Here is a 21,955-nt window from a genome sequence, read left to right as displayed (position 1 = left end):
TAAAGCAGAGAGTGATGAATGTCTCTGTGGTTAAAGGCCAGCATGTTTGGAGAGTGAAGGCCATACAGAGGTGCAGAAGCGCCTGTTTAGAAGTCTGGCATGTCTCTGCCAGATGTGTTCCAGATGTGTGTAGGTGGGTGTGTGTGTGTACACTGTGCCCTGTAATCTGTGCTACTGTCCCAGGCACACACACTGCAGGGACTCTAACGCCTGTGGCTTCCTCTTTGCTGCTCCCTCTTCATCTGCCCTCCTGTCTTTATCACACTCTTCCTCTCTGTCCCGTTATCTGTCCACCTCCTAATCCGTCAATCATCACTCCTCTCTGCTCTCTATCCCGCTCTATCCTCTCTGCAGGCCTTCGGCAATGCCAAGACGTTGCGTAACGACAACTCGAGCCGCTTTGGCAAGTACATGGACATTCAGTTTGACTTCAAGGTGAGTGGGACAGTCTGATTCACAGTGGCAGCTACTTTACAGTAGGGTTAACACTGTCTAATAAGTCTCCTGTCAGCAGGAGGTTGTTGCAATAACCAAAAATATTGTCACCTCAACATAGTGAAAACAAAACTGTAAGAAGCTCTCTGCTCTGTTGTGCTGCATGGAGATATTAATTGAGTGTATTTAATCACTCCTCCCTCCTGTATCCCTTCTCTGTGGGTACACAAATTATGTTATGGACCACCAAATCCCTGCATGCGATATCAAACCTACGTCACACTTCAGTACCCCAGCCTTACCCTCTCCTCCTCCTCCCCCTTCCCTCCCTGGCCTTTATCCCGTCGACAGGGCGCCCCAGTTGGAGGCCACATCATCAACTACCTGCTGGAGAAGTCCCGCGTGGTGCACCAGAACCACGGGGAGCGCAACTTCCACATTTTCTATCAGCTGATCGAGGGAGGAGAGGAGGACCTGCTGAGACACCTGGGCCTGGAGAGGAACCCTCAGCAGTACCAGTACCTGGTCAAAGTAAGTGTCTGCTACTCTAAAGAGTCAGTGTGTAGAGTTTAGGGGCATATAATGTTTTCTTTAGTGTATAATCACTGGAAAATAGGAAACCAATGTCTTTTAGTTACCTTAGAATGAGCTGCTTATATCTACATACCAAGCACTATGTTGCTTTGAACGCACAAACCAAACTAGCTCTAGATCAGACCATTAGCATCTCTGCCACCGTAGTTGCTTGGCACATTAAAGAAGTTTCAGTATTGCAACCTCACCACTAGATGCCACTGAATCCTGCACACCAGACCTTTAATAGAGTTGCAAAATGGCCGGAGCTGTTCTGGAAGTCCTTGGTTCCAGAAATGAGACGCTAGAGACACGGATGCTTCAAAGATGCTTGAAACGCTGGAAGCGCTTATTCAATGTGCGCTAGCTACTGCCGTCTGATGCTAAAAAAAGTTGGAAATATTTTAACTTTTTAGCGTCTACGCTTGTCTAAAAAGAAGCGTCTACAAAAATGCACGTCGAAAAAGATGCCGGAAAAAACGCCCGTCTAAAAAGATGCTTGAACGCCGGTCAGACGCGCCGTATCATAGGAAAACAATGCTTTTACTGGCGTCGCGTTTCTAGCGTTTCATCTCGGTGTGATCGCTCCCTAAGGCTGTTCAATTAGAGCTGGGACATAGTCTTTGACCCCATGGGAGCTCTCTGTGTGCTCCCTGCATCTTGGTTTTTTTTGTTTGTTTGTTTTTTAGTTCATAAACCTGCATTAATGCTAGGTCATGGATAAAGGGATAGTTTGGATTTTTTGAAGGGGGTTTGTATGAGGTACTGATCCATGGTCAGTATATTACACACAGTAGATGTCAGTCGGCACGCCACCAGTTTGGAGAAGCAGGCTGGAGTGCGTCACGGAAGCTAAGCAATGTGCTGCTGCGGAGGGGTCGGCAACAAAACATATGTTTGCCACCTAAAACAATCTACATAAGTTTAAGTGTGCACTATATTGAGAGTTTTTTCACTGCTTTACCTCTCCGTCAGACAGCCTGTTGTGACAGGAAAGCTGTTAATGGCTTAATCTATGCTCTCGTCAAAGCCACCTGACTCCACTGAGAAAAACAGCCTGCTTCCCCAAACTGGGGGCGTGCTGACTGACATCTACTGTGTGTAATATGCTGTGAATGGAGGAGTAGCCCACACAGCCCCAATTCAAAAATGAAACAAACTGAACTGTCCCTTTAAATCTCAGTAAAGTTGTTGTCCATAAACCCCCTGATGCTGGTGTGGAGGGAAACCTGTGTGTGAATATAAATCATCTGTAAATACTGCAGGGAGGTTGCAGTAAATCTTTCTCTCACTCACGCCTGCTCCCTCTCTCCATCCTGTCATAAGCCATTGGTGTGTGTGTGTGTGTGTGTGTGTGTCCCAGTGAGAGTTCTGGTTAATAGGCTCTAAGTCAGGGACTCTCAGTGCAGCGAGAGAAAGCTTTCCTCAGGGGGGAAATCTGCCTTAAGGCACTCGCTGAACCCTCCACTCGATAAACACACACAGCGACAACCACTGAGCAAAAACAACTCATACGTGTGTTTGTCTAAAGAGGTGTTTACATCACACATAAATAGGTGTTTACTTTACATGTAAACAGCTGTTTACACATCACCTGCTTTATGGATTCTGCTGGACGTGTTAATTAATTCACCAGGACGTGAAACACTGACGTAGGTGATAAACATATTATGTGTGTGTGTGTTTTCCACAGGGTAACTGTCCCAAAGTGAGCTCCATCAACGACCGCAGCGACTGGAAGACGGTGAAGAAAGCCTTGACTGTGATTGGCTTCAGCGAGGAAGAGGTGGAGGTGAGGACCAAGTGTGAGCTGCGTAAATCACGCCTGACATGTTTGTTTGTCACTCAGAGTAGCACAGATGGGAATCTCCAGGCACCTCACGGTTTGATTCAATTACGATTCGGTGTTCAATTATAAAGTGATTATTGATGCATAAACTTGAGAAACTTGGAGCACGAGTCTCTTTCTCCCTGAAGAAGACAGAGGAGGTGGAAGCTTTGAAACCTTTCCGCCAGGGCCGGGTGACATAAAGACCATGCACGATGTATCGCTATATTTTCAAGCAAGATATACATTTATACACCAGTTATATCGATATAGGGTCGAGGTGCGTTACATGACACATGCCAGTGTGCATCTCTCACTCACAAGTTCTCCTGCAACACCTCTCAGAGCCGTAGACGTGCACCTCCCCAGAAATGTAACTACACGTCACAGTGATGCAGCCCTCCTGTCTGTTTCTGTGAGCTGAAACCATTTCCCTCAGTGGAAACTTTTATTTACTTTAATTTCACAGATAAGAAACAATAAACTGTGAAGACAATAAAGTCTCCACAAAAATAACATTTTAAGTCTTGTGTGTGATTTATGCTGGCTTCATATGAGCAGAGGAAATCTCTGCTAGCTGCTAGGCTAATTTATACAATGTAAAATGCCATAGGCTTGTGCTAATAACGTTAGCATGTTGTATCCCCGTGTTTTGGAGGTGCAGCTGCATATTTTCAAACAGGTGAATAAAATCTCTGTCTTTGCATTTTAATTTGATCACAGTCTGTTTTTATAAAAGTGCTTGTGACATCTCAAATGTAGACTCACAAGTCAGTCTTTAGTCGCTTTGCTTAACTAAAGACTGATGTCTTTCTCCCTGATTTTGTGTTTAGATGGGCGGATACAATTTCAGAGTTTAAAAAACTCCCTACGTTGCAGAACCAATAGTAAATCTGCAGGGCAGTCCTTCGGTGGCTCACTGAACTCTTGTGCTCGTAAACATAGTCCGACTAGAAACACGTGTAGCGGTACAAAATGGCTCAAGTCGCTGTAAGTCCTTCATTTCCACAATCTTGTGGACTGAGCACACGTTTGATAAAACGGAGTTAAATCTCTCGGCATCCATTTTCAAGCTGTCTGTGTGTTTGTTTCCTTGCGGACGAGAAAAGGGGGAGCGCACATTTCTGGGAGGGCGTGTCCTTTTCAAAAATGCAAGAGGTGTTGCTTTGTTGCCGGCTGTTTTTGCCAGTGTGTTAAACACACTTTAGAAAGGAGTGTCCCCAGACTATCAGAAGGCGGAGATCTCTGATTGTCTGGTGGCGAGACTATCTCAAATGAGGCTTTGACTTGCTGCTGAAAACATGTAGTCCATTGCACAGGAAATACCGAGATATACATTTTTGTCCGTATTGCCCAGCCCTACTTCCTGCTACATTTTATGAAGCTTATATATGAAATATGTTGCAGTTACACTCATCTGACGACTACTACATTCTTTTAAAAAGTTGAGGTTTACCTCAGATAAACTTGAACAAACATTCCAGCTCTCCCAGTACGTGTGTAAGTGTCCCAACACCACAGGTTGCACCATGAACAGTGAAGTACTCCATGTGCCTGAGGGGGCCGAGCTGTTTCTGCTTCAGACTGACACTGTGGATGTTTGTGTTTGAAAGTGTTTGTTGGACAGAGCTCAGTGTGTGTGTGTGTGTGTGTGTGTGTGTGTGTGTGTGTGTGTGTGTGTGTGTTGTTATATGGTGAGAACTTATTTGTGCTCAGCGTGGGAGTCTTCCTACACGCTCATGAGTCTGGGCTTGCATCCAGAGCCTTGTAGATCTCACACTGCTCATAAAGTGCAGAGCAGGTGTGAGAGTGTTGCGGCCCTGCTCTGATCGTCGGTGCACATTCGTGTCCTGCTCCAGTCTTAACTTTCTTTTAATCTGAGCCACCTTTATCTGCCCAGAAGTCGGTCACAGTCGTAAAGATAGGCAGCAACTACAGACCTGTGTAATCTTATCGTGCTGCGGCCTCTCATCTCTTCACCTTTGTTCTCTCTCTCGCTCTCTCTGCTTCTTTGTCACACTTTATCTTTCATTTTCCGTCCCTTATCCTTATTTCTTCCCTCCTTCCCTCCATCTTCTCTCCCTGTAGGAGCTGTTGAACATAATTGCCAGTGTGCTCCACCTGGGGAATGTGCAGTATGGCGGAGAGGAAGGCACCGTCTGCATCACCTCTGACACACAGATAAAGTACCTGACCAGGGTAAGACGCAGCCCAAGCCGGCTCATGAACACTCCTAACAGGCCAGGAGGGAGATGGGATTTATTTTTTATATATAAAGCCCAGGCTGGTATTTATCAAGCATCTCACAGTTCCTCTCACACTAGCACTGAAAGCTGAGTTATTTATGAAGCTTCCTTCACTTACTTTAAGCGAGAGGAGGGATCACTTTTAGCAGAGGGTGCAACATTTTTGTTTTACGACATTCTCAGCAGTAAAGTAGAAATTATGATGGTGTGTTGGAGTTCCTCTGACAGTTGCTGTTTGCAACATTAGACAAGGATAAAACTGGAAATGCAGAGAACAGTATCATAGGTGTTAAATACAGGGCTGTCAGACTCCAGTGCCCCTCCACCACCCGTCACCTTCTGACATTCTCGATTATGTTTAGGTCAATTTGTATTCGTACTACTACCACACAGAGAGGCTGAAGCTGGATGTTTCAACCATTTATCTACAACTACTTAATGATTTATTGAATATTTTTAGCCTATTATCTCAGACAGTTGTCTGTCACTTTTAGCTAAATATTTCAGTTGTGTATCCATTATCTTTAGCTAAGTGTTCCTCATTTTACCCATGACTCTTAGCTATTTTATCCTTTACTTTTAGCTCAGTTTTTCAATTATTTATGTATAACTTTTAGCAAAATATTTTAGTTGTTTGCCAGATATCTTTAGCGAATTATTTCAGCCAGTTATCTATTACTTTTTGCTCAGTTTTTCAATCCATATATTCACTACTTTGACAGAACTGTTTCAGTACTATTTGGATTATTTTCACTTTATCACTTTTAGCTTAAAATTTCAGCTGTCTACCCATTATATGTAGCTAACTATTCCCCAGTTTATCCATTAATTTTAGTTGACTTTTTCAGCAATTTATCCTTTACCTTTAGCTCAGTTTTTCATTCATCTATCCATTGCTTTCAGCTAAATGTTTTAGTTGTTTGCCAGTTATCTTTCAAAAATATATTATTTTTAGCCAGTTGTCTCAGCCGATTATCCATCACCTTTAGCTAAATATTTCAGCTGTTTACTTACTATCTTTAGCTAACTACTCTGCAGTTTGTACATTACTTTTAGCTGACTTTTTCCACCATTTATCCATTTTTTTTTCATCTAGATATTTTAGTTTTTTGCAGATCATCTTCAGCTAACTGTTTCTGCCATTTATCCATTACTCTTTGCTAAATATTTTAGCGGTTTGCCCATTATCTTTAGCTATTATCCATTAATTTTCTGTAATTTTTTCAGCCTTTTATCCAGTTTTTCAATCATTTATCCATTGCTTTCCACTAAATATTTTAGTTGTTTACCAGTTGTCTTTAGCCAAGTACTTCAGCCTTTTATCCGTTACTCTTACTTAATTATATCAGCCATATATTTATTATTCTGAGCCAACTACTTCAGCCATTGAGCATTACCCTGAAGTCAGTTTTTCAACCATTTATTCTTTGCTTTCAGCTCAATATTTTAGTTTAGATGTTGATGTTTACCAATTTTCTTGGTTAACTAGTTCAGTCATGTATCCATTACTTTTAAATCTCAAACATTTTAGTTGTGTACCCGTTTACCTTTAGCTGACCTTTTCAACATGTTACCCACTACTGTTAGCTGTCTATTTAACCATTTATCTGTTAGCTGTAGCCAACTATTTTAACACTTTATCCATTACTGTTCGAGAACTGTTCAGACTTCTCTGTTCACTCACCAACTGGTTTTCACACACTCTCAATTGCTACATGTAGTGTTCAGGTGTGTGATGCCAAAATATCATCAGCTTAATTATTATCATATTTCCTAAATTTTCATTTGAGGAGATTATAAGTTACCATTGGAAAGCGTTATAAATTATAGCTGCTGCACAGCGATGGGTCGGGTCCGGGCATTTTTAGGCAATTCTGAGCAACAAGCAGAAGAACTGGAAGACATTTAGGAATTTAGCAACACAGTCTGCCTTTTGCATCAGCTGAGGCTTGAACTAACAACCTCTGAGACTAAGGATCAATTTCTATCTGACTGAGCTAATTAGTCAGTGACAATTCATGTGTAGCTTCACAAATTGACTAAGCCAGACGTGCAGGTTTAGCAGCCGTCCATGCATGGAAAAGCAGGTTTCAAACCACTGTAAAAAAATTCAGTTATTAAGACAAAAATCTGAAAATACACATATTGCATCTAGACAGCATGGAGATGTTGGTAATTTGTTTGTAACAATGATTGATTTGCTCCATAAGTGAAAAACTGATGTTTAAAATTGCCATTTTTACATTGACTCCAATTGTTCACATTAGAGCAAAATTCAAAATGCTGTCAAAAATTCAGTTTTTGAGATAAAATTCTGAAATCTGCCACACATCATCTACCATGACTCTAGAATTTTGTCATTTTTTCATGAACACTGAAGATTTATTTAGCAAGAATTTACATGTATATGTTTACAGTACTGTTTACAGTCAAACATTTTGATGCACTGTAGGCTCAATTTTTGATAAATCAAAACTCTGAGAAACATAGTTTGTGTAGGACAGTCTGAAGATGCTCTGTAGCAAGTTTGGTGTCAGTTGAGCAAAAATTGTGGGAGGAGATAGGTTTAAGAAGTTTTACAGTTTTTGAAAAAAACTGATGAACTTCATAATTTTTAATAGGTTTAAATGTACAAAAGTTTCTTCAGTATTGGGGCTACAGTTTGATGAAAGTTGTGAAGTTGTAGCACGTATGGTTGATTTGTTATGAATTTCCAAAGTTTTGAACTTTAGACGCTTGCTGTAGCGCCACCATCAGGACTATTGGCTTGAGTTTACAGCTGAGGATATCTGGCATGAGACTGGACCTTTGTGCAAAGGCAGCTTAGCTGCCCTAAATATAGATCAACAATAAATGTGTACACAACTTGAAATACTGTAGGTATTTTGGCGCAGCTGTGTAAATTATTCCAGCAAACCCTCTCTGATCAACAAGTAATCTTCTCTCCGACTGACTACATCGTCGTCAGCGATACCCCCTGTTAGCTGCCCCATACTGTTTTAGGAACGTCATTTCTGTAAAGCCACAGTCTTGAGAAACACACTGTGACAATATGAAGATATCTCCCAAATATTATAGCCCACAGTAATTTAAAATAAAATACAAGAACGTTATTAGACTCTCCCTGTTGTAATCAACGTAAGTAACAGCATCGCACCTTAAAATCGAGGTCAGCAATTATCATTTGGGGGTTCTCCTTTATTCTGTTAAACAGGTCACATTCAGGGGAACGCAGATATGATTTCAAGTTTTAGTCGACTCTCATTAAGAATCCTTGAGTGGTGCACAATATCTGAGGCACTGTATCGACAACTGCAGAAATATTTGGCTGTTTTACTCAAAATCAGTCACAAAAATTAGCTTTTTTTGTCAAAAATAATCTTTTAATGAATCATTTAATTGTTGATTGTTTCCCAGAACACCTCTCTTCTCCCACTCACTGTTTCAGCCAGAACACATTTCCTTGTAACTCCAACAGGTCAGGATGCCTCTGGAGCTTTTACTCCCAGTTATTAAAGTAGAATGAGAATGTGTCATTGTGAGGATTCGCCAGCCAACACTGATTCCTAATCTGAGATGCCTGATAATTATGGGTGTGGGCTTGAGCTTGGGCTTCTTGGGAATTGACATATTCATATTTCCTTCAATTACTGTTAAAGACTTACTCGTTTAAGTCGCCCGCACACTGCTTCATAAATGTGAGTCATACAACACTCTCCTCAGAAACATCCCCCCGTTCCTTCCCATCTCAATTTTTCAATTACACTTCATTAGACATAGTCAGTAGATACCATACTCAGGATGTCACTGCTGCTGAGCGCCATGACGTCTGTTTACACGGCGAGCGAGATCGCTCACTTGTCGTCGGTGTGTCGTACTAATGTTGCTGTGCTTCTCCAGTTGTTAGGAGTGAATGGACCAGTGCTGACAGAGGCACTCACACACAAGAAGATAATTGCCAAGGGAGAGGAGGTGGGTTTGGACACACACACACACACACACACACACACACACACACATTGTAGTGTGAGCGTGTGATAAACATTTATACACAAAGCTTTCCTGTCTGTGTAATGTCTGGTCTGGTCCGGTGTAATTACGTTGTAACTTGTCTGACTGTCCCTGCTGAACTCTGTGTAACACTGTTATTGTCCGTCTGCCTGTCTCGACTCCTCCTGACTGTGTGTGTGTGTGTGTGTCCCCTCATCAGCTGGTGAGCCCACTGAACCTGGAGCAGGCGTCATCGGCTCGGGATGCTTTGTCCAAGGCGGTGTACGGACGCACCTTCACATGGCTGGTTAACAAGATCAACAGTTCACTGGCATACACGGTACTCACACACACACACACACACACACACACACACACACACACACACACAGCAGTGACCCTGGTGTGACTGCTCAGGTGAACATCTTCCACTTAAGGATGTAAAGTTTTAAACATATTCACTCACTACATTTTTCAAACTAGATCCAGACACTATCCAACACTGTAGTTCAGAGCATGTTGACATCTCCTCTTTATTCTGTTACAGCACAGCTCCACCTTGTGGACACTTACAAGTCCACAACATGAACATAACTCAACATTAACCGTCCAGTTTGCAGGATTTAGTGGGAAATATTGTCAGATAGGGAATGTAATATAATCAGTGTGTTTTCTTTAGTGTTTAAAATAAGAACTGTTGTTGTTACCTTAGAATGAGCTGTTCATATCTACATAGCGAGCAGGTCTCTGTTTATGAAGATCACCGTGTTGCACCTACATGTTTCTACAGTAGCCCAGAACAGACAAACAAATACTGGCCTTTTAGGGCCACCATAGTAAGAAGTCCCTCTGCAGCGAGCAGCGTCAGTGTTCTGTCTTCTCTCGGCAGCCACGTCTGCCTGTGTCTGTCAGTCTCTGTGGCCAGGCTGTGATCACTGTTCAGTGTTTTTACCAGTTTAAGTCACCTGGTCTGTTTCATTCTGAGAGGAAGAGGCCTCTGTAGATAATTTGGCTCCCGCTTAAACCCTGCTGAACGTCAGCATCTGAAGTTATCAGAGAAAATAAGTGAGATGCACTGATGTGTATCGTGAAACTGCTTTATCGTATCGTGTTTTTAGCTGTTTAAATCATTTGTTTTGGAAGAAGAGACCTCTGTGGATAATTTGCCTCACGGTAAAAACCTCCCAAATGTCTGGATCAAAAAAAGGTGATCATACATGAAGTTGTCAGAGAAAAAAAGGGTGAGCACACAAGCATGTGGTGGGCGAGCCTCTCGTCTCCAAGATGCCAAAAAGTGTAAGAGAAACATTGATTGGTCTGTTTATTTTTGTGAGGAGACCTCTGTGGATCATTCAGCTCCTGATACAAACCTCCTGAACAATGAACACTGAAGGAATTCTAACCAGGAGAAGTTTTAGCTGGCTGCAAAGCACCAAATCCCCCTAAATTGTACACACTTCACTTTCAGACAGTATAGTTACTGTGTCAGTTATTACATGCCAGGTTAGACCAATACACAGGCTGTATACTAATGTTATTGTCAGTGTCAATTTGCAAAAGTTGGAGTGAAATTTAACTTTGTTTTAATGCACATTTTATTTAATCTTGATTAAAATTTCTGAGCAAACTTAAGAAATAGATCTGAAGTTTTGTTGTGCTTCTCTAACAGGATGACTCCTACAAGAACTGCTCAGTCATCGGCCTGCTGGACATCTACGGCTTTGAGGTCTTCCAGAACAACAGGTACAGTGTTCAGGATTTTTGTTAATGCTGCATTTAAACCTTCGCTTATTTAAAAGTAACCAAAAGTTAAAATGTCTCTCTAAATCTGTAGGTAATAGAACAAAACACTGAAAACTAACACACACAGTTTGATTTGAAAAATAAATCTGCACAAGGTCGAATTTCTGGAATTTTCTGGAGCTCTCAGCTGCATCTCATGGCCTTCATCAGCTGCTGAAGTTTCCTCAGTTGGTTATTGAGCAACTTAAAAGCCCCGACACCACAACTAGCGGCGATGAATGCCCCCGCTGCGTTGCCTTAGTCGCCATGTCTCGACCAAAAAGTTGCACATTAACACACTGCAAAGACTTCAACTGATGGGCAACCAGCACGTTTGTTCTGGCATATGCTGAGATGTAGCTTAAAGCTCCAGAAAATATCCAGTAAGTGTAGCTTGGTTAATATTTAAGCTCCAATCTGAACCTACACAGTGTTTATGTGACCTGTATTCATACATGCTATGAATTATGGGTAGTTAGTTACCCGCTATCAACATAATATGAGTTAGTAAGCCTTTTTTCACTCAGTGGTTGTGTGTGTTGCAGCTTTGAACAGTTCTGCATCAACTACTGTAACGAGAAGCTGCAGCAGCTCTTCATCGAGCTCACCCTCAAGTCAGAGCAGGAGGAGTACGAGGCCGAAGGCATCACGGTCAGACACCAGTTTCTTCTCTCCCTCAGCGTCCACACTCTCACCCCCACCTGCCTCCACTGTTTAGTCCAGAATTTAAAGGGACAGCTCACCCTAAAATCTCAACTGGATTGTTTTGGTGTCGTGTTTAAGTCACACCGACTCCGCCCTGCGTTCAGCGTCTGTCCACAGAAACAGCTGTGTTTGAGCTTCAGCTCCTTTCGAAGCAGAGAGGACAGAGACAGACCTGATACACATCTATGGACCGGTCAGACTGTCTCCACCAGGCTGACTGACAGCAGACATTTACTGAGTTAAAATATTTTTCATGTCAGCGCCACAGATATATATATACGTTTAATCAGTTCAAAACACACACACTCACCAGCCACTTTATTAGGTACACCTGTTCAAGTACTCGTTAATGCAAATATCACGTGGCAGTAACTCAGTGTAGACATGGTGAAGTTCAAACGGAGCATCAGAATGATGAAGAAAGGTGATTGAAGTGACTTTGAACGTGGCATGGTTGTTGGTGCCAGACGGGCTGGTCTGAGTATTTACTGGGATGTTCAGCACAACCATCTCTAGGGTTTACAGAGGATGGTCCCAAAAAGAGAAAATATCCAGTGAGCCAAAATGCCTTGTTGATGCCAGAGGTCAGAGGAGAATGGCCAGACTGGTTCAAGATGATAGAAAGGCAACAGGAAGTCAAATAAGCACTGGTTCCAACCAAGGTGTGCAGAAGAGCATCTCTGAAGCAACAACACCTTGTCCAACCTTGAAGCAGATGGGCTACAGCAGCAGAAGACCACACCAGGTGCCACTCCTGTCAGCTAACAACAGGAAACTGAGGCTACAGTTCACACGGGTTTTCTCACCAAAACTGGACAATAGAAGATTGGAAAAACCACATTCAGATGGAAGCATGGATCCATCCTGCCTTGTATCAACGCTTCAGGCTGCTGCTGCTGCTGCTGGTGTAATGGTGTGGGGGAGATTTTCTTAGTACCAACTGAGCATGGTTTAAACACCACAGCCTACCTGAGTATTGTAGCTGAGCGTGTCCATCCCTTTATGACCACAGTGTACCCATCTTCTGATGGCTACTTCCAGCAGGATAACGCACCATGTCACAAAGCTCACATCATCTCAAACATGACAATGAGTTCACTGTACTCCAATGGCCTCCACAGTCACCAGATCTCAGTCCAATAGAGCACCTTTGGGATGTGCTGGAACGGGAGATTCTCATCATGGATGTGCAGCAACTGTGTGATGTCATCATGTCAATATGGACCAACATCTCTGAGCAATGTTTCCAGCACCTTGTTGAATCTGTGACACCAAGAATTAAGGCAGATGTACCTAATAAAGTGGCTGGTGAGCGTATACAGGAGGATATTTGTGTGATTTTTAACAGCTGTCTGTGCAGATTTCATACTGAACGTGACAGAAATAGACAGGTGGTCTCTGGTTACCATGGAGAAACCTTTCGCCGAGGTGTAAATTGAAAACGTCGTGCTGCTCTTTAACTTCAGTTGAGCGACACTTTTCAAAGGTGTCGAGCACTCTGATATAAATCAGGCTGAATTCTGTAGGAGACACTGAATGTTCATAATAATAAGCTCTGAATCTGAGACAGCTTCGCAACTTTGTGATTGCAAAAAATACACCTTCACCAGCTCTCTTATTTTTAATCCCTCCTCCGCTCCTCTTCCTCTCCGTCCACCTTCATCACGCTGTTTTGACATTTTGTTTGAACCCTCCATTATCAGCCCATTCCTCCTCCTCAGCCACAGGTCAGGCTTCACACAGAGCTCTTAATGTGATTGCGGGCACAGTTGTGTTTGTAAATTTAATTTATAACTCTGCTGTTTCACTGACATTTAACTCAAAGTGATTTACAGTAAGTGCACATATTCTCAGAAGATGCTGCTCCATCAGACATTTAGCCTCTAACTCTGTTATTGCTGAGTCAAAGTGTCTGTTATTTATTCACAGTTAAGTCTTAAATGATCCCTCTTAAGGAAATGACATGTCAGAGGAGGTCTGTGTTGAAAGATGATCTCTAATTCTCCTGCACCGCTTATATTCGGTTAAAGGTTGTTTTGCCTCTTTGGAACAAGAGCCTCTTGTGTCAGTCTGATATAAAGTCAGTGGCCAGAGAGCAGGTTGTGGGAGAAACTTGGACTCACCTCTCAAAGAGACCATTATCATCTGACATCAGGGCCGTGGGCCGTGCTCTCTGTCATCTCTGTGGAAATTATGTGGCCGTTAGCGCTAACAGAACCTAACGCTGCCGCGCTCAGCATGTGCAACTCTGTGTTCATGTGTGTGTCCACATACGAGTGGGCGAGTGGCGTGTCTGTGTGCCAGGATTCCTGGGATTCTCTAGATGACTGACTTTACAGTCGCTGAATAGCGTGGAACAGTTTTAATGGTTTCAGGTTCGGACTGATTTATCTGGCAGGAGTTACGTCCAGGTCAGAGTTCAGACTGGGAGAAAAGTCAGCTGGCTGTGGGTCTTTATAAACAATTTCTTTCTGTTCTAATTTATACCAATTAATGCTTTTATTCTCATGATGTGTTACTGAATCAGTGCTGGTGTCTTCGCAGTGGGAGCCGGTGCAGTACTTCAACAACAAGATCATCTGTGACCTGGTGGAGGAGAAGTTCAAAGGCATCATCTCCATCCTGGTGAGGAGACACTCTGAGCTGTCTCTGCTGCAGAAGGGTCATCATTCATTCACGAGATTTTATTTCCAAAGGAAGCTCACTTATGAAATGAAGGCCATGAATGAGGTGTCGTAGTTCAACATTTTAGAAAATCTTGGAGATAGTCGCCAACACGACAAAATATATAGTACAGTTCATAACCTCATAAAACTATAGCACTTGTACACTTTGGTTGTTGTACAGATTAAACAAACAAGTGTAACTAGTCCATACCCATTGGTAGCTTTGTCACCTTCTACCTATGCCAATCCTCAATGCCTATGTGCAGTTTCACATAGATTGACCACGTCAGTGAGTAGAAAAACGTGGGACAGACAGAATGAAAACTCCATATGGCGGTTAGGCCTAGATAAGAAATGAGCTCTCTAGCGCCCCCATTTTGTTTGATGGGGTCAATAATGGAGGGGTCCCCTCAGATTATGTGTGGTCATATGCCTACAAAGTTGCGTGGTGATGGGTGAAACCCTTGAGATGTTCTACACCTTTATGTGATGAGCCACGCCCTCCGCAATATTCATTGCCTTATAGAAGCTCAGTTTTAGGAAGTTTTCCAACTTTTGCCAAGAGGGAACTTTAGATATTGGTCCCTAGATTATGTTCACCCAGTTTCATGCAGATCGCTCAAACTTCCTAGGAAGAGATCCATTTGAAGTGTTTTTCAAAAAATTCAAAATGGCGGAAAATCTGTATAAGTGGAAGTTATGGGTTCTTGAGGCAAATGTGTTCCTCATGAGGAGAGGCATCTCTGTGCAAAGTTTCATGTCTCTACGACATACGGGGCATGAGATATGCCCATTCAAAGTTTGACATTTCAATGGGTTGCTATAGCGCCCCCCTTTGGCCAATTGATGTAATATTGCTTCATTGGCATCCTCCCATGACCCTCTACCACTGTGCCAAATTTCACATGGATTGATTAAGTCAGTGAGGAGAAAAACGTGGAACAGACACACAGAGTTTTTGTCATTATATAGTAAGATGTATTGATTAGTGAGCTTTAGAGGTGCCAGCAGACGTATAGAGAATAGGCAACGATGTCATGCCACATTGCATTCTGGGTAGTAGCACTCACACTTCAGGACACGCTTCTTTAAAGGGAGACAAAAACAAGAATTGACTGGTCATAGAGCAAGTGCAACATTCCCTAAGAGAGAAGCTGAACAGGGAAGTAAAGTAGCACTATTTTTCAAAACTAAAGGACACAGACGGACCTGATCTGTACGAACTAGTGATGCGATTAGTTCAGGTAAGCGTGTCGAGAAGTTTCACAGGTTTTGGGCGGGCAGGCCATAAAAGTGATAAAGCAGTGTTCTGAATAAATGAACACTTTCAGAGACCTGCAATAATACAACTTCCACCTTTTCCTCCCCTTTAACAGTCTCTCTCTGCTTCTCTCTCACACAGCAAATCCGGCATATTTAAATTTCTCCAGCCATAATGTCCGGTATAAATATTTCCCTCTGCAAACATGTAGGCCTAGCACAGTGCCCTGACAGCAGGCAAGCAGCTCTGTCCTCAATGAATCTGTTCAGTACAGTATGCACCTCTGGAACTTCATGTAAACAAACCACGTATGTCATCAGTTGTGGGTTTTGGATCATACTTAAAATACAACCACTTAAAAGATGGGTGAGCACATGCTATCTTCCTACGTTTATACTTTTTAAACAGAAAGCCCATGTTTTACATTGTGATATTTACCTGCACTTGTGTAGTGCCTTTGTAGTCTTTCTGGGGGTTCAGTATCTTGCTCGAGGATACTTCAACATATGGACTGACGGAGCTGGAGATCCTATCGTGGATAAGCTTCTCTACCTCCTGAGCCACAACTGCGCCATCAACTGGAAATGACATCTGATATAACCAACAGCAAATCAGTTACTAGTTACTAGTGATGGTCATTACAAGAAGCTTTCAGCTCCACTTTGTGGGTTGCAGTTTGGGTCACTGATTAACACATATCTGTACGGGTCAGGCAGAGAACAGTTGTGGCAGTTAATAATTGCAGCAGACGTTCAACATTCCACCGTGTTCTCAAGCTCGTTAAAGTACATCACAACCTGTTGTCTACTCAAGCTGCTGTGTCCTGAAGTCATGTCATGAACCTATTCTCTATAAGCTAAGCTAACTGGTTCCTGGCTCCATATTTGCTGTCGATCTTCTGATGTAACTCTCAGCAAGACAGTGAATGGTTAATGTTTAATGCTCAGGAGCAAAATCTGGCATCATCTGCATAATAAATTACAAAGGACTCGGTTTGATCCTTTCACTGATTCATGCACTCTGAATGACTATACGGTAACATGATATGAGACGCAGGCCTGAGAGGTTTTTGTTTGGAAAGACAATGACTGACTGACTGCTCTTCTTGTCCTCTCACAGGATGAAGAGTGTCTGAGACCCGGAGACGCCAGTGACCTCACCTTCCTAGAGAAGCTGGAGGACACTGTGGGAGGACATCCACACTTTGTCACGTTAGTTTGGTTTCTCTTCTCGTCTCGTGCCACAAATATACTGACAGCAGTTTGTTCTGGCTGTTGACCAGCTCGTTGTACCAGACTGTAACTATTGAATATGTGTGTGTGATGTATCCGTGTGTGTGTGTGTGTGTGTGTGTCTCTGCAGTCACAAGCTGGGTGATGCAAAGACCCGGAAGGTAATGGGCCGTGACGAATTCAGACTGCTGCATTACGCTGGAGAGGTCAACTACAATGTCAACGGTACGTGTGTGTGTGTGTGTGTGTGTGTGTGCGCTGTAAACACTGTCCATATTGAAACTGTCCCTCTTCTGTTTGTAACTGCAAACAAGCAGACGCAGCGTCGCAGCGAGGCTGGCGTGACCTCACGTCCTCGGATGTTTGGTGCTGTGGTGAATTTAACACAGAGCTCAGACATGCAGAATTAATTTCCAGCTCTAAATATCAGCACCATCCGTTAACTATAACGACAGCGTGGTCGTGTTATATCCTCCAGTGTGCTGCTGTGAGTTTCAGAACAGTATTGTTGAGGTTACATTTAGATAAAAATACCCTGCTCAAGCTGCCACATCGACCAGAGAGTGTTCGCCGGGCTGAATGCTTCTGTGTCAGAGTTTAGTGACAACAGCTGCTCTGTCCTGATGTGTTGAATACGGGCAAGTCGACACTCCAGTTAGCAGAAACACACTGATTAGTCCTCTTTCTGAAACACTTTTCTCATGTGAAGTCAAAAGTGAAACTCACTGTTTCGCAAGTTTGTAAGCTAAGCAGCTAAACGGGATGAAATGTCTGATCATATCTTTCTCTTGTCGTACCTATCACACTAACTAGCTTTATGCTGCAACACAAGAACAATGTTGCTTCTTTATTTCCATGTCTTCTACATGGATCATCATCTGGTGACATAGGCGCAGACTTGGCAGATCAGCTGGTTACATATTATGCAGCCAACATCAGCCCGTTGTAAAATAACCACAGATTGATTTTTATGCCTCTGTGCCGTAGAAAGCTGTGGCTACATACCACGTTAGAGCACTGAGGTTGACAGATCAGATGCTCCTGGATGCTCCCTGAAGCAAACAGTGGCGACCCAGCCTTTGTGGTGGTCGCACCTAAAGTACTCTGACTATAGAAACCTTTAAATCACAGCTGAAGATCCGCCTCTTCTCGCTGGCGTCTGATTGATTTGAGCTTGACACCTTGAGTAAATTTTCTGTTGAGCCTCGTGCTCTGTTGTGCTGCAGTTTGTTCTCTATTATGTTTATTGTTCTCTTCTGTTGGTGTGTTTTGCCTGTTCAGCACTTTGGTCAACTGCGGCGTTTGTTAAATGTGCTCTATAAATAAGTTTAACCTGACTTGACTTAAAGGGGAACTAATGTTTTTTCAACCTGGGCCCTATTTTCCGATCTACTTTTGTCTAAATGAGTGATAGGATGTTCAATATGTGACATTTCTCCAGTATGAAGCTAGGGCTGACCTGCCTGCAGCCCGTGAGCACGCGCTATATTAAATAATAGGGCACTCAGACAGCGTCAAACAACGTCAAAATACGTTTTTTCACACAGATAGGCTCGGATTGTTAGTATAATTATCTGACAACATAACAGAAAGGAGAAATGAACGTCTGTGTTTACCTTTAGCTGGATTCAGACATGTTCCTCTGCCTGTTGCTGCTCCCTCTCTCTCCTCGTCCGCTCTTCAGTTTCAATGTGCTCTGCCTCCGTGTACGTCCGTGTGCTCCGTGTTCAAATAAATACGGGCGGTCATCAAATTCAAATGGCGCATCCAGATCCAGTTGGTCAAAATTGGGTAAAAAGTCAGCCATGACTACTCCAAACAGAGTAACTCCTCGCGTTTGTAATGTGGCTTCAGCGGTAACTTTCTGCAACAACTCAAATCTTGCAAGACGTGAGATTTCAGAGCCAGACTTTCACTCTCTGAGTGAGTGTTTTGACTTGCCACAACAAACATGTCTGAATTTTTACCTGATTTTGACCAACTGGCTCTGGATGGACCGTATTTATTTGAACACTAACACTAAGTATACTAACAATCCGAGCCTATCTGTGTGGAAAAAAATGCACTTTTAGTGGACGTATTTTGACGTTGTTTGACGCTGTCTGAGTGCCCTATTATTTAATATAGCGAGCGCTCACGGGCTGCAGGCAGGTCGGCCCTAGCTTCCGAAGCTTGGGCCGACCCCAGGCCGTGAAATTACCAGAAGTGCATGTGGCAGGCTCCTGATGCTCTTGATTCTGATCTGGGGGCTCATTTATAAAACAGTGTGTAGGATCCACACTAAAAGTGTACGTACAGACAAAGCCAAAAATGGTGTGCGGCAAAATGTGTATGTATATATATATATATATATTTCCACCTCACCATCTGCATCACTAATTTCCTGTCTCCAAAACATTCATAAGCATGGCTCAAAGTTTCTCTGTTGTCTGTTTTTATAGATCACAACTTTAGCGTTGGAAGTGGCGCACGCCTCTTTCTGGCTTCGTTTTGTGCGTACGCAGTGTTTATAAATGAGACACCAGGTGACCAGACCAGTGTGCGACCATTTGACAAGATTTTAACTTTAAAACAAGTCAACTGGAAACATGAAAGAAACTGGAAAACTGGAAAAGTCAGCTAGAGAGTTTCAACTGACACATCAAGCTAACATTAGATATAATCTAGCTGCAGCTGGTCACATCTGTCAGCCAGAGTTTTCAGTTCAGCAGAAAAAAGGACAAGAGAGGTGCCGGCTATAAACGAGAAAGCGCTTTTGTTCACTTTGGTCTGGAATCAATGAGCCGTTGTTACAAAAATCACTCAAATGTTTGAGTGGAAATCTGCTGCTGTTAACTGCAAATGTGTCGCCTGAGAATGTAACGCTTGATGGGACTCAACAAACGCTCCACTCCAGTTGCTTTTACTCCATTTTTTGTCCAATACAACACTTCCTACAAGCATCTCCCTGCCATGTGAGGGTTTATCCCTTCTGACTGCTGGGAGGCTTTTAATGTAAAATCAAAGTGCATCTCATCTCATGTGAGACCCTCAGTGGAAGTGAACGATCAGGACATGTATCAGGACTCATATTCCATCTTCTCTCTCTCAGGATTTTTGGACAAGAACAACGACCTGCTCTTCAGGAACCTAAAAGAGGTGAGACAGATCTTAAAAAGTGAGATAGTAAAGTGTGGGGATTATAAGACAAAGCAGCAGACTGTGCTTCTGGAACAGTGTGTGACCGACTCAGAGGTTAAAACGTCCTCTGTGTATGTGCAGGTGATGTGCATGTCCGAGAACAAGATCCTGACCCAGTGTTTCGACAGGGAGGAGCTGACTGACAAGAAACGTCCAGAGACGGTGAGATCCCGTGTTCTTCATGTGTGTGCTCCCGAGGTTTCTCTGCATGTTTCCACACTGCTATAAATCATGCGCTCACACATCCCAACATAGTTTCCCACAGCAACACAAACAGTGGTGTGTTTCCCCTCTCCGGTGTGGAGTGGGCGGTCTGATGGGGATTCTCTGCAGCGTCCCACTCACTGAGGAATGCCCTGACACTTGTATGCCCTTCACACACACACACACACACACACACACACACACACACACACACACTTGAACAGGGTACTGTCACAGGCTGGCAAGTTAGATTCCCAGTCCTCCACACTGGGCCCAGTGTTCAGTCTCCACTGGACTGCCAGTCACATCAGCCTCCCCTCTGCTTGCGTAGCTCTTCTTAGGTCATCATCTCTGCCTGCGGCTTTGAGTCGCGTACTCGTCTCCTCAACAGTTTCTACCTCCGGTCACTGAGCAGCTTCCTCTCCGTCCTCTGACCTCCATCTCTTCATCCCTCTCTAACCAGCCTCCATCTGTCTGTGTGTCTGTGTCTGCCCCTCCAGGCAGCCACCCAGTTCAAAGCAAGTCTGGCGAAACTAATGGAGATCCTTATGTCGAAGGAGCCGTCGTACGTCCGCTGCATCAAGCCCAATGACTCCAAGCAATCAGGTATGAAGTCAGCTCCTGTTTTCTGCTCAGTTTGGTGCAAGATTGGAATAAGTGTGTGATAAATGAACTCTAATCGCAAGTAGTAAGTCTAATAAGTGTCATATGTTGTATTTAAACCAAAAACAATTCAGTTCAGACACCTCGTCATCTTAACACCATTCAGTTACTTTATCTCCTGTGTGCATTACATCACAGATTATTTCAAAACTATTATCAAAGTTTCTCCTCAACACTCTAAACACTTGTTTGTAACGCATGTTTTCAAGTCATTTATCAGAACATGTTTGTTTTTCTCTTTTTAATGATGGACTGATGGAAAAATGGACTGACATTAACATAGGTCAGTAAAAGTAACTGGACTTGACGTTAGGAGAGAGGAGGTGGTCAGGACGGAGTGATGAGATGGAACAGGGAACTTTCTGCCATTTTGTGCCAACCCATGGTTTGAATTAAGGGGGGGATTTGGCATTACACAGTCATGGAAAACCTAGAAAAGGCATGGAAGTTCACAATGTCATTTTCCAAGCCTGGAAAAGTCATGGAATTAGTAAAAATTATTGAAAGTTTTGGAAAAATGATGGAATTTTGTTGTTTGTAATGAAATTAATTGTTACAGTAATCTTCCATGTAATGTAACATAACGGCAAATTTATTTTCTAAAAGTTAGCTGTTGAGTAGCTCTGATGATGTGTCAGCTTAGATATATTGATATATCGTTTCAGCATCGAAGGTCGTTCAGTGTCAAGTAAGACAAATTAACTCAACTTATTTGATGCTTGATACAAATGTAAAACTTGCACAGTTCTCATTCTCCATGACTTATAGCGGCCAAGCCTTCTGCTTTTAGACGTTACGTGTATATGTGACGTAGTGTGGTGGTGTTTGTTATGGGAAGTGAGACTCTCCTGCATGTGTGTGTGTGTGGATAAAAGTACCGTAACCAGGCCGGCAAGAAGTGCAGCAGACACAGTGGTGTATGATTTTCCTAAATGTAAATTTTATTATGGGTCTTTCTGTCCATGAAAATGTGTGGGGACACAGTGCATACAGTACAGTATGGCAGGTCTAATATGGAAGCAGATAATGGTTATAATAATCTGAATTGTGTAAGTAACTAAATGCCTGATTGTGAAATGTAATCACTGCTGAATAACCAAAGTTGGAATTTATATATCACTGAATTCATCACGGTGAAATGTTTTACTTTGAAATCCTGAATTTATGTGGCTGGAATTTGTCTTTGTGAA

At 42.8% G+C, this 21,955-nt stretch overlaps 1 protein-coding gene across 11 annotated transcripts in view; it reads left to right on the top strand.

Moving 5' to 3' along the window:
* LOC125889148 (unconventional myosin-Ic-like) overlaps window positions 1-21,955 on the top strand; it is a 213,794-nt gene that overhangs the window by 80,509 nt on the left and 111,330 nt on the right. For all 11 annotated transcript variants that reach the window (XM_049576892.1, XM_049576893.1, XM_049576895.1 and 8 more), the window contains 14 exons: window positions 355-435; window positions 787-966; window positions 2,702-2,800; window positions 4,925-5,035; window positions 8,983-9,054; window positions 9,293-9,412; window positions 10,742-10,815; window positions 11,400-11,505; window positions 14,104-14,184; window positions 16,606-16,697; window positions 16,849-16,943; window positions 19,810-19,856; window positions 19,980-20,060; window positions 20,603-20,708. In XM_049576892.1, the coding sequence (XP_049432849.1) occupies window positions 355-435; window positions 787-966; window positions 2,702-2,800; window positions 4,925-5,035; window positions 8,983-9,054; window positions 9,293-9,412; window positions 10,742-10,815; window positions 11,400-11,505; window positions 14,104-14,184; window positions 16,606-16,697; window positions 16,849-16,943; window positions 19,810-19,856; window positions 19,980-20,060; window positions 20,603-20,708 (1,345 nt within the window). The remainder of the gene's footprint in view (window positions 1-354; window positions 436-786; window positions 967-2,701; window positions 2,801-4,924; window positions 5,036-8,982; window positions 9,055-9,292; window positions 9,413-10,741; window positions 10,816-11,399; window positions 11,506-14,103; window positions 14,185-16,605; window positions 16,698-16,848; window positions 16,944-19,809; window positions 19,857-19,979; window positions 20,061-20,602; window positions 20,709-21,955) is intronic.

Source organism: Epinephelus fuscoguttatus, linkage group LG5 (genome assembly GCF_011397635.1).
Source record: "Epinephelus fuscoguttatus linkage group LG5, E.fuscoguttatus.final_Chr_v1".
Classification (NCBI taxonomy): Eukaryota; Metazoa; Chordata; class Actinopteri; order Perciformes; family Serranidae; genus Epinephelus; species Epinephelus fuscoguttatus.
Note: the sequence above shows the minus strand (reverse complement) of the source record. Positions and strands in the feature narration are given on the sequence as shown.